This window comes from Kogia breviceps, chromosome 5, assembly GCF_026419965.1.
Source record: "Kogia breviceps isolate mKogBre1 chromosome 5, mKogBre1 haplotype 1, whole genome shotgun sequence".
Classification (NCBI taxonomy): Eukaryota; Metazoa; Chordata; class Mammalia; order Artiodactyla; family Physeteridae; genus Kogia; species Kogia breviceps.
This window is the reverse complement of record NC_081314.1, coordinates 78,498,177-78,511,502: the sequence shown is the minus strand read 5'-3', so window position 1 is coordinate 78,511,502 and position 13,326 is coordinate 78,498,177. Positions and strand designations below refer to the sequence as shown.

The 13,326-nt window shown below is 40.5% G+C and overlaps 1 protein-coding gene across 2 annotated transcripts; it reads right to left on the bottom strand.

The window, feature by feature from the left end:
* Positions 1–1,750: 1,750 nt before the first annotated feature.
* Positions 1,751–9,835, bottom strand: TM4SF19 (transmembrane 4 L six family member 19). Of its 2 annotated transcripts, XM_067034322.1 has the most exons (6): positions 7,186–7,211; positions 6,700–6,901; positions 6,216–6,293; positions 4,135–4,304; positions 3,700–3,883; positions 3,092–3,155 (listed from the first exon to the last, which is right to left on the bottom strand). In XM_067034322.1, the coding sequence occupies exons 2-5, from the start codon at positions 6,877–6,879 to the stop codon at positions 3,703–3,705; spliced, it is 609 nt and encodes a 202-aa protein (XP_066890423.1). In that variant the 5' UTR covers positions 6,880–6,901; positions 7,186–7,211; the 3' UTR covers positions 3,092–3,155; positions 3,700–3,702. The 2 variants fall into 2 exon arrangements, with proteins under 2 accessions (XP_058921235.1, XP_066890423.1); XM_059065252.2 differs by having other exon boundaries at positions 1,751–3,155; positions 6,700–9,835.
* Between the last annotated feature and the right edge of the window lie 3,491 nt (positions 9,836–13,326).

Genomic DNA, 13,326 nt, shown 5'->3' with positions numbered 1-13,326 from the left:
AAGAAGAAATTCCCCCAATATGCATCCTGAACAAAGATCCCAAAACAGCTCTGCTTTCCACATTCCAAGGAGCTATGGCATCACAGTTCTCCTCCCACACCATCCTGTGTCTCCCCTTTTGAGCTTCTATTTCCTCTGTTGGGAAAACGCTTCCCTCTTTGCTGGGCTAACCATTTCAAGAATCAGTTCAGACATGACTGATGCCTTCCTTCATCTCTCACAGATCCTCTCCTTAGAGGTTCCTGGTTCCTTCAATCTCTCATTATATCCTGGGTTGACCTCTTAACATGGTCCCTACCATATGACATTCAAATTATTAGTAGATGAATTTCCCTAACATGACCATGAGCTCTTCAAGGACAGGGCAGGGCCCAAGGGCAAGGACCATGTCTCAGTCATTTTTGAATTCACAGCATGCATGGCAGTGCCAAGCACACAGTGAGCACTCAGTATATACCACTTATTGAACGGCACTGAACACTGGTGGATTAGTCAACTCAGGCTGCCATAACAAAATACCACAGACTGGGTGGCTTAAACAATGGAAATTTATTTTCTGGAGGCTGGAAATCCAAGATCGAGGTGCCAACAAGGTTGGTTTCTACTGAGGCCTCTCTCCTTGGCTTGCAGATGGCTACCTTCTGGCTGTGTCTTCACATGGCCTTTTCCTCTGGGCTCCCGTGGAGAGACAGATCTGGTATATCATCCACTTTCTTTTTCCCCATATCTCTTTAGCATATACGAAATTCTCACAAATATTTAGTTCTATCTCTGGGCTCCCTAGTCTGATGCATAAATTTGTCCATTTAATGTACCACACTGTTTGAATTATTGTAGTTTTATATTAGCTTTTAATATCTAGTAGAGTTAGTCCCACCTCACTGCCTTCTTCAGAAGTTTCCTGGCTGTCCAAGTTTGTTCATTTTTCATGTGAACTTTAAAACCAGCTTATTCCATATCCTCTTCCACCAAATGTTGGTGATTTTATTCCTCATGTTAAATTTATAGATTAGTTTAAGGGCATTTATATTTTATGATCCAAGTTCATGGCATGCCTTTATATTTGTACAAGTTTATTTTGTATCCTTTAGTAATATTTTAGTTTTCTTCAATAAGTATTTCACATTCTTGTTTTGTTGGTAACTAGATTTTTTTTTTCCTTTTTTGTTTCTAATGTAAATGGGAGTTCCCCATCTCCATACCTGTTAACTGTTTGTTGTTTGTATACATGAAGATTTTTGATTCTGTATATTTATTTTGTACCCAAACATTGTATGAAATTCTCTTATTGTTTGTAATATAATTTATTTGGGTGCTCTAGATGTGTAATCATATTGTCTGAATATAATGATAACTTTACCTTCTTTCCTATTTTATATCTGTTAATTTCCTTTTGAATACTTGCTTGGGCTAATACTTCAAGAATAATATTAAATGATAGTGACATAGTGAGTGTCATCTTATTTGCAACTTTAATGAGATTGTTTCTAGTATTCCTTCATTAAGCATGATGCTGACTTTTGAGTTGAGATAGATACGTTGTATTATGATAAGGAAGGACCTGTCTTTTCTCATTTTCTTAAGAGTTTTATTAAGAATATATGTTGAATTTTATCAAATGCCTTTTCAGCATTTATGAAGAAAATCATTAGGATTTCTTCCTCCTTAAATCTATTAATATAGGTGAATAAACTTTCTGAAACTTAATCATGCTTTTATGCTGGAAATAAACTCTACAATGTCATTTTTTAAGGTATAATTGACATATAACAGATTTATTTCAGGTGTACAATATAATGATTTGATTTTTGTATATATTGCAAAATGATCACCACAATAAGCCTCATTAACAACTGGCACCATACATTAGTTACAAAAAAATTTTTTTTCTTGTGATAAGGACTTTTAAGATCTATTCTCTTAGCAACTTTTAAATATGCAGTACAGTACTATTAACTATAGTCACCTTGTTGTACATTATATCCCCATGACTTAACTATTTTATAAGTAGAAGTTTGTACCTTTGACTCCCTTCACCCATTTCTCTCACACCCCAGCCCCAGCTCTGGCAACCACTAGTCTGTCACTGTATCTATGAACTTGGTTTTGTTGCTATTGTTGTTTTAAATTCCACATGTAAGTGATATCATATGGTATTTGGCTTTCTCTTACTTATTTCACTTAGCATAATACCCTCCAGGTCCATCCATGTTGTCACAAATGGCAAGATTTCATTTTTCTTATGGCTGAAGAGTATTCCATTGTGTGTGAGTGTGCAAGGGTTCCTTTTTCTCCATATCCTCACCAACATTTGTTATTTCTTTCCTTTTTGATAATAGCCATTCTAACAAGTGTAAGGTTATATCTCATTATGGTTTGGAGTTGCATTTCCCTGATGATTAGTGATATTAAGCATCTTTTCATGTACTTGTTGTCTCCTCCTCTTCTCATAAGGATGCCAGTCTTATTCGATTAGTGTCTCACTCTTATGACCCCATCTAACCTTAATTAGCTTCTTAAAGGTCCTATCTCCAAAGTCACACTGAGGGCTAGGGCTTCAACCTATGAATTTTGGGAGCACATAATTTAGTCCATTAAACTAGTGAACTTGAATTTAGAAAGTAGGGGGTCAGGTATTGACTTTACCTGAACCTAATTGACTGCTTTTGGGCAGCAAGTCCATTACCCTCTAGGAGCCTCAACTTCATCTGTAACATGCCGCCAATTTTATGGGGCTTTTGAGAGGCTGAAATGAGATCATGGCTGGAGGACATTTTATGGACTATAAGTTCCCACACAATAACAATGATAATTATTTCTTCTACTAATATATCATCTTGCAGTTTACAATGTGATTTTTTTTTGATTAATTTATTTATTTGTCTGCATCAGGTCTTAGTTGCGGCACGCGGGATCTTTTTGTTGCAGTGTGCCGGCTCTTCGTTGCAGCACGCGGGCTTCTCTAGTTGTGGTGCACGGGCTCCAGAATACGGGGGGGTCAGTAGTTGCAGGATGCAGCCTCTCTAGTTGTGGTGTGCAGGTTCTAGAGAGCGCGGGCTTAGCTGCACCATGGCATGTAGGATCTTATTTCCCTGACCAAGGATCAAAACCTTGTCCCCTGCATTAGGAGGCAGATTCTTAACCACTGGAAGTCCCTACAATGTGATTTAAAATGCATTGTATCATTCAACATACATGCAAGGAATTATTGTTATTATTACTACATGACTACCTAAAAGGGAAATTTGTTTATAATTCATACCCACTCTTGCAGAAAAGATTCAAGGCAGCTCATGATGAAAACACTCATGTTTAAGAGGGAATTACCAGGACTTCCTTGGTGGCACAGTGGTTAAGAATCTGCCTTCCAATGCAGGGGACACGGGCTCGAGCCCTGGTCCAGGAAGATCCCACATGCCTCGCGACAGCTAAGCCCATGTGCCACAACTACTAAGCCTGCGCTCTAGAGCCCGCGAGCCACAAAAACTGAGCCCACATGCCACAGCTACTGAAGCCCGTGTGCCTAGAGCCTGTGCTCCACACCAAGAGAAGCCAGCGCAGTGAGAAGCCTGCACACCGCAACAAAGAGTAGCCCCCACTTGCCACAACTAGAGAAAGCCTGTGCAGCAATGAAGACCCAACTCAGCCAAAACCAAATTAATTAATTAATTAATTAATTTTTTAAAAAGAGGGCATTACCTGTTACTTCTCACAGAGGCTGCAGAAAAGGTCCAGGATGCTGTTGATGAAATGAATGACCACCAGGAGAATCTGGAGGAGGCTGATGTACAGAAGGGCGGAGAAGAAGCACACGTGCCAAATGACAGCTTTAGAAGGCTCCAGGCAGACAGAGTTCCACAGTGAATGGTCATACAAATAATTCCTATCCCCAAAAATAAGGAGACCAGGGATTGGAATAAGTAAGAAAATCCCAGCAACCTTCATAGAAACCTGGGTTCTCCCTCAGCTCAGGTCGTAGGACTAGACTTTTGAGGGTGACTACTTTTGCATTTGCAATTTTCTGAGCATCAGAGAAGCAAGAATCTAGAACGCATGACTAAAAGGAGTTTGTAGTCCCTTTCTGTGTCTTTCTTCCTCTGAAGAGACTGCAAATCCATGTTTCCATCCATTTACCTGTTATGCAGGTCTTTGAATGGGTAACCATGTTTCCAAGCCTGTGTCTGATTGAAGGGCGAAACATCGAACATGCAAAAAGGACCATCTTTCAGGGCTACTCCAGAAGTGATAAAGCAAATCAAGGCTCCAAGAAAAGCCAGGCCACTTGACAACAGAGCAGTAAGCATCTGCAGAAGGAGAGAAGAAACGGTGAGCCTGAGAGGGGGTCGTGACTTATGGGCTGATCTGGACAAATCTAACTTCTCTGGTGCTCAGGCCATCCCCAGTCATGGGGATGATCCTACCCACAGCACCTCCTTTAAAGCATAGCCAAGGTAGGGCTGGCTGATGAGGGGTCACTGGGTAGAGCCAGGAGGGGGTGGGAAAGAAGGAATGGAGAAGGGGGAAACACTGGCACCTGGTTCCAGCAGCAGGTTCAGCCTGATTCAGCAGGCTCTTCAGAGCTTCTCAGCAGATTGGCATCAAAAACTTTGTCACTCAGATTGCAGTCATTCAGTCTCTGGCTTAAAGGGTCAGATTGGTTATCACAAGCCCCCCCTCTGACCCTTTTAAAAGAAAGCTGTATTTTTTCAAAAGTTCCAAGCTGCCATCCCTGATTCCTCTCTTTCTCAGATCAAGCATGAAAGGAAGGAAGGGAGGAAGAGGGGAAAGAAGGAAGAAAAGGAGGGAGGGAGGGAGGGAGGCAAAGACAGAGAGAAATTACAGTCAACTCTGAAATGACTTGAGTTCTGTCATTGTACTTTTCTAGTCTGTGCACCACTCATTTCCTTCCCAAAAGATAGCAATGTGTTTATTTCCTTGGCAGGATTCTAACTTCCAGATTGGTTTCTTTCTCAGGATACTAGATTTTTTTTTCTCCTTCCCCAAAAAACACATATTTTAAAATTTTAAATAAAACATATATATATGTGTGTGTGTGTGTGTGTGTGTGTGTGTGTACAGAATCAGAGTCGTTTTCCCACTGATGTCCAACTGGTTTAGAACTCGAGGGGGGCCGCAGAAACCTGTGTAGTAAGTTTTGACTCTAAGTTAAAAGATTCAAGATGAATTAGTCTGACATAAGCCTAGGACAGAGGTTCTCAAAATGTGGTCCCTGTCCCAGCAACAGCACATCACTTGGAAACTTGTTAGAAATGAAAACCTCCCCCGCTCCCCATCTTGCTCCACCCCAGACCTACAGAGTCAGAAACTCTGGGGGTGGGGCCCAGCAATCTGTGTTTTAACAAACGCTGCAGGGATTCTGATGCACACATTCAAGTCCGAGAACCACTTGCCTAGGGGAAAACCAGATATGACTGAGAACAGATAGTGAATGAAAGGTGTGGGTGTTTATATTTAATTCTTTAACATATAATTCTGAATCAGCAGGGTTCCCAACATGTGGGCTGTAGATATCAAAGCAGGATGCAGAGTTACTGTAAAAAGGCCACAAATTGATGTGTCTGAGACTGAATGAGCAATATATCTTATATATTTATGTACTGAGATTTTTCAAATATATATAGATGTTGCTGTAGTTAATAAAGTGCAAATTTATTCTGGGCCTCAGCTTCATTATCTGTAAAATGGAGAGGTTAGACTAGAATCTAGTCATCAGATGATCTCGGGAGAATCTTTCAGCTCCAAGAAAAATTAAGAAAAATAACCAGGAAATTTTCTATCAATGACACATGACAATAATGTACATAACTCATGTCCATATTGTTCAATAGGCTAAAACTAATAAGAACAGTTCATGTATAGCTGAATCACTTTGCTATAGAGCAGAAATTAACAGGACATTGTAAACTATACATCAATAAAAAAATAAAAAAGAACAGTTCCTCACATGTGTGTAGACATTTATGGTTCATTAAGCACTTCCTCCCTGGACTTGATCCTTTTAACTTTCATTTTACAGAAGGATCCGAGATTCAGAAAACTTGCCCAAAATCTTAGGGTTTTTAGACCCTTAGAGAGGTATGGTCAGGGCCTGACTTCAAACCCCAAGACTGAAATTGTCTCTTTATCACTCTGCCTCTAAAGTAATAGAATGTGGGGACATTCTAGGTATTAGTAGAGTGGAATCAGGTACTTACACTTTGGCAGGGCCCACTCTTACTGAAGCAGCCATATCTCCAGCCCGTCAAGGAGATGAGGGTAGCTGCAGTGAGAACCTGGGGGAAGACGGAAGAGTGTTAAAAAGAGATTGGGTAATTTACATCTCTAGCTGCCACCTGTGGCTGTTGAAATAGAGTGGTTAGACATCTCACATGGACTTAAGTACCCTAACTTTCCCAGAGGGCTTGGCTTTGACTGTCAGGACCCAGTTTTGGATGACTAGCCTAATGTGACTCTATGGATGGCAGCGTTCACACCAAGCCTACCTAGTCCAAAATTCAGCAACATTTGACCAGTCTTGCTAGAGTCTTCTATACCTTGGAGCTGTTATAGACCCCACAGTCAGCTTGTTAGTTCAAGTTTTTTTTCAAGGAATCAAAACACTCCCCCCACCCCCACCTCACTGTTCCACCTCTAAGGGGCACTTTGGGAGTTCACACCCAGGGAACCCCAGACACTTACCATGAGGCCTCCTCCCCAGAGCCCAGAACCCATCATGGCATGCCTGCCAATGAGGCCCCTCAACAAGTAGGTCACATCCCAGTTAGGAAAGAGGAGCACTGTGTTGGCTGCAGCAGCAAACAGGGCTGTAGTCCCGAGGCTCAGGCCCAGTATTTGGGAGCAGGTCCGTGAGCATGCCATCACACAGAGAGAGGACACTGTCCTGGAACCAATGGAAAGAGGGTCATGGTAGCTCTGTTACTGGGAGCTGGTGGATAGGGGAAACCCCAGGAGCATAGGGTGGGGAGGGGGAAATAGACCAGAGGCACTGTCACCTCCTAGGGTCAGATCAAGAAGAGCCAAGGAACCTGCTTAAAAACTCTGCGTCTTATAAATATTTCCCAAAGGATAGAATTTAATTGCTCCATTTTCTGCCAGCCCCCACTCACACACACACACACACAAACACACACACACACTCCTCATCCCATCATAATTTGCTTGTACCTCTATTAAAGCCAGTGGTTATTTCTACTTGATACAGAAAAACAAAATTTTAAAGGTGTCATCCTCTTGCTTTAAAATACATCATTTTAAAGATGTCCACTGTTACCACTTCCATTCAACATTGTACAGGAGGTCCTTTCCAGTGCAATAAGAAAATAAAAAGCAGCAAAAGCCACAGGTATGAAAGAAAGAAGTAAGAATATCATCATTCACAGTAACATGATTATCTGTGTAGAAAATTGTAAGGAATCTATTAAAAAGTTAATAGGTGAGTTTAGCAAGGTTACCGAATAAAAAATTAAATATACAAAAATTCTGTTGTATTTCTATATACAAGCAATGATAAATTATAAAAGTTAAAAAACAATATCATTTACAATAACATAAAAATAGAACATACTTATGGATAAATTTAACAAAATCTGTGCAAGACCTGTACACTAAACATTATAAAACATTACTGAGAAAAATTAAAGAAGACCCAAATAAATGGAGAGATATACCATGTTCATGAATCAAAAGGCTCAATATCAGTGCAACCTCAGTCAAAATCCTAGCAGGGTTCTGTCGTAGAAACTGACAAGCTGAATCTAAATATACATGGAAATGCAAAAGACCTAGATTTTTCAAAACAATGTGGAAAAGAAGACCAAAATTGGAGGGCTTACATCATGTGGTGTTAAGACATTATAAAGCTACAGTAATCAAGACAGCAAAGTAATGCTGTATACAGACATGCAGACCACTGGAACAGACTAGAGAATTCAGAAATAGAGCTATACAAATATGATCAAAGGATTTTTGAAAAAGATGGTATTTTAGTGGGAAAAGGAGAGTCTCTTCAACAAATGATGCTGGAACAATCCATATGCAAAACAAAAATATATACTTTGCCTATTACTGCAAACCCTATTCAATAATTAACTTGAAATGGACCATGGATCTAAACCTAATAAAAATTTTACAAGAAAACAACAGAGAAAATCATTGGGATTTTCAGTTAGATAAAGATTTATTATATAGAACACAAAAAGTACAACCTATAAAAAGTGATAAATTAACCTACTTCAAAATTAAAAGTTTGCTCTTCAAAAGACACCATTAAGGAAATGAAGAGACAAAACACAGGCTGGGAGTAAATATTCACAATACATATTCTGTAAATATGTATGTGAATGTGACCTCATATACATCTGACAAAGGATTTGTATCTAGAATACATAAAGAATTCTTAAGACTCTACCATAAGAAGACAAATGACTGAGGGACTTCACTGGCAATGCAGTGGTTAAGACTCCATGCTCCCAGTGCAGGGGGCCCAGGCTCAATCCCTGGTCAGGGAACTAGATCTCACAGGCATGCTGCAACTAAGGAGCCTGAGAGCTGTGACTAAGGAGCATGCCTGCCTCATCTAAGACCCAGCACAACCAAATAAATAAAATACTGTAAAAAAAAAAAAAAAAGGCAAACAATGTTTTTTTAAAAATGGGAAAACAATATGAACAGACACTTCATTTCATCTCACAAAAGAAAAGCTATATGGATGACAACTAAGAACATGAAAAGACACTCAACATCATTAACATAGGGGAGTGCAAATTAAAACCAAAATAAGATCCTACTACATACCCACTGGAATTGTTACAGTTAAAAAGTTGGACTATACCAAGTGTTGGTGAGGATGTGGAACAACTAGAACTCTCATAGATATGTGGTGAGAATGCAAATGGTACAGCCACTTTGGAAATAAGCTTGGCAGTTTCTTAAACAGTAACTTACCAAATGGTCAAGTAATTCCACTTCTATATATTTATCCAAGAGACATGAAAACACATGCCCACACAAAGACTAGTACTTGAATGTCCATAGGAGCTTTATTCATAATAACTAAAAATTAGAAACACGGAAACAACCTAATGTCCACCAATAGATGAATGAATGAACAAAAAATATATATATATACATATATATGTGCAATGGAATATTATTCAGCCATTAAAAGAATGAAGTTCTCTTACATGCTGCAACATGAATGAAGCATGAAAACATTATGCTAAATGAAATAAGCCAGACACTAAAGGACAAGTATGTATGATTCTACTTATATGAAATATCCAGAATAGGCAAATTCATAGAGACAGAAAGTAGATTAGAGGTTACTAGGGACTGAGGGGAAGGGGGAATGGGGAGTTATTGTTTAATGTTTCCAGAGTTTCTGTTTGGGGGTAATGAAAAAGTTTTGGAAATAGGTAATGGTAATATATAGTTACAAAACATTGTGAATGTAATTAATGCCACTGAGTTGTACACTTTAATATGGTTAAAATAACAAGCTTTAAGTTATATATATTTTACCACAATAAAAAATCAATTAAAAATGAGAAATACAAAAAAGTGAGAAATAACTCAAATGTTCATCAATAGGTGAATAGATAAACTGTGGTATATCCATACAATTAGTACTACTACTAGGCAATAAAAAACAATAAACTACTGATACATGCAACAACATGGATGAATCTCAAAATCATGCTAAATGAAAGAAACCAGAAACAAAAGACTACTCACTGTATGATTCTGTTTATATGAAATTATAAACACTAGAAAAGGCAGAACTAGTGACAGGAAGCAGATCAGTGGTTGCCAGGGGCTGAGAATAGAAGAGGGGATTAATATACATACATATGGAAACTTTTTGAGGTGACAAAAATGTTCTATATCTAGATTCTTATGAATATACAACTATATATATAGAGAGAGACAAAACTCATCAAACTACTCTTAAAATTGGTGAATTTTATTATATTTTAATTATATATCAATAAAATTGATTACAAATTAAAATGCCACGTCTAGATAGGTTGTAAAATGCCTCCTCCACACCTTTACTTATAGCTGTTTCTCCCTTTTAAATTTTCACTGATCTGTGAACTTTTTTAAAAAAATATGAATTAGAGTAGGACTAGTAATATTTGGGTACACTCATGTCAATGTGGATCTGAAAAAAATCAGTACCATGACATCCCCAAGAAGTGGTTTGTTGCCACTTTGCAATTCAGTTACATGTCTGGCTCAGCTTAAGGCTCTGGACGCTCCCCTCCTAACACACAGCTTTGCCCATAACCAGAAAATATGTATAGATCAAAGCCTCCACCCCAATTTCTCTTTTACATATATACATACACCTGCATATATAATGAAATATTTCAGAGTTAAAGAATTAAGCATAATGTATATATTTGCTCTTACTGGTTGTGTGGAATAATTGAATAACACCTATGTAAACACAACTGGTTTACAAAATAGATTCTTACCACTAATACTATTGAAGCCCCAGGTGTGCCCTCTCTATCATCTTCCTGTACTCCTTCCTGGGAACAACTATCCTAAATTTCGATTTTATCATACATTTAAAAAAATGGTTTTACAATTTATAGCTTAATTTTTAAAAAAACCTTGATTAGCCTAGGTTTTTTTTGTTTGTCCAGACTTCAGCTTATATAGAGACTGGTGTTAGACACAGCACTGAGCAGGCCATTTGGTCGGGGCAGGAAAGGGGGTGCTCTTGTCCTGCCCGCCCCTACCCCCATTCCCCAGCCTCCTCAGCCCTTGGTGACATTTGCTTCCTAATCTCAGACCCCAAACTCATCTCAGCTGCTCCTCCCAGCAGGGAACTTTCTGATGCAATTGCTAATATTTTAGTGGTATGAGTTGCCTTCACCATGTGCCCTCTCCACAGGGTATTTGCTCTCTAAGCCATGTTTCTCAAACGGTGAATAAAATAACTCATCCCTGATGAAAGGAAGTTCGGGTCTCTGTGGAGGGGGGCACACACTGGAGGAGCTGGGGGTAGGATATGGAGGAACAGTGGCCCTTACTCCAAGGATACAAGGGGCCTGGAGGGAAGAGGGGGCACCAGGAATCAGGAGGGATGGTCTGTCCCTTCCCCTGCCCCCTCCCCCAGGGGCCCACCACAGAGACCTCTCTTCCTGAAGTGTCCTCCAAGCCAGTATGGTACTGGCTGCTTCCTCCACAGGTCCTCAGGGTGAGGAGCCTGCTCTGCTGTCAGCGGGCAGGGCATCTGTTATGATAACAACACCCCCAAACAGTTTGTGATGCAGCCTCCCTCCCCAGACCTTCCTGCCATTGAGAGCCGAGCTCTCAGCGTGTGTCCAGGGTGTTAGCAAGTAACGACTTTAACCCACATGCCTCTCAGATGATTGACATTTTGTCAGGGGCCCAAGAAAGGACTGGTGTGTGGTTGGACATTGAGGCACACTCTAGACCACCAGCTGGAAGAACCTTTTGTTCAGGAATGCCTTCAGCCTCCTTTGAATCATTCCACCTGTGAGTAAGGCCTGTCTAGACAATAGATCACTGACATGAACCTCCCCACCCTGACAATCTCTTCTTTGGAAAGTTTTCTTATCAGGAAAGTTTTAGAAGGGAAACGAAAAGATATGAACGTGCAGAGGGAAAACTAAGTTGAGCATGGCCTTTGGGATGAGTGGGATTCAGAGAATCCTGGCTGTCCTACTAATCTGCTAAAAGCACTTGCTGTGCTGCTGCATCTGCTGCTGTGGCTCAGTTGGAGTTTCACTTCCTCCCCTTGATTTGTTCCCCTAGAAATCACAACATTCTGAGAAATGCTTCCACAAATGTGAACCAGGAGATTAGCAAAGAGTTTGGCTAATTTGATATCTGAAGAGACAAGCAGGATCATAAGGTAAAACCTTACAACCAGGCTTTAGGGGAGCCCTGTTCTAACCTGAGATCCTGGCCGGGTGAACAAATCATTATCTAGATGTCTGGGCAACAGTTTAAGTGATCAGCTGAGTCATATAGAGGAAGAGACTTTAAATTCTGTGTGTCTCTCTACCTAACTCATCACCTAGCCAGACTTTTATCATTCTTTCACCAGTCAAATATTTATTGTGACCACTATCTGCCAGGCACTATTCACTCTGGTGAACCAGAGACAGACTCTTCTCTTGAGGAAATTAAAGTCTAGTGGGGACACTAACCAGGCAATGAGCAAGTGTGGCGCAAAACAGTCCAGCTGAAGGTGTGATGGAAGCACTAGAGACTGCCTTATCCTATCTACAGAAGCAAGGCAGAGCCTCCTGGAAGGAGTGTTGTCCGAGCTAAAACTTGACAAGGCATTAGACAGGCAAAGTTGGGAAGGGAAAAGTATTCTAAGCATGTGTAAAGGCCTGAAGTTGATAGACTGAGGCAAAGAGATGTTAAACAAATTGCCTGAAGTCACACAGCTGCTCAGCGGTTGAGCCAGATCTCCTTTGAGTTGGAAGTTTGTGCTCTTAACTGCTAGACCAAACTATTCCCTGGCCATCCCCTCACTGCGCCCTTCCATTTCTGCTTACCTGCATCCGGTGGCAAGAATCAGGATGGGAGAGAAAGAATCTGGAGAAGGGCTCCGTGTTCAGATGGGCCTGAACTCCTGTGGCCTCAGCTGGAACTCCTGCAGGTTTGGACTGGAGGCTCCTCTTTCAGGACTCCTACAGAGGGCCAGAGAGGTGCTATTTATATGTGGAAGTCACTCAGGCCTGTGTGGGGGGGGTGGGCATGCATGCCCGCACACCGCTGCCCACAGGCCTGCAACAAAGGAGATTTCCTCTTCCTGAAGAGCCCTCTCCTGATGACCCACCCTCTACTCATTTTCATGTGACCCTAAGAAAGGCCAGGAGGCATGGCCTCGTGAGCTAAAATGCCTTAATGAGTCAGAGGATGCACCCATGAGAAATACTTTATCCTCCTTTCTTTCCCAAGCAGCAACACTTTTTCACACACTACCAGCCTGTATTTGTTTCACTCACTGCAGAGTTTGGGCTCTTTGGAAAAACAGCACCAAGCAGGGCAGCCATCATTTTTTCCTTATCACCTTCCTTATTTTGCTCTTAGCTGTGGTTCCTTTAATAGCTTTCTAACTTTTTTGTTCAAGCTCTAGGCCACCATCATCTGTACCACCATTTTAATGATACTGATATGAGAGTGTCTGCTGTTAGATAAGCCATTGAGTTGGGAACAGAATACCTTCTAAAATCTGAGTGATATCTGGCATTCTGTCATCAAATCATTCTAATTGCCTAACTATGAAGTGTTCTAACAGACACTGCAAATAAA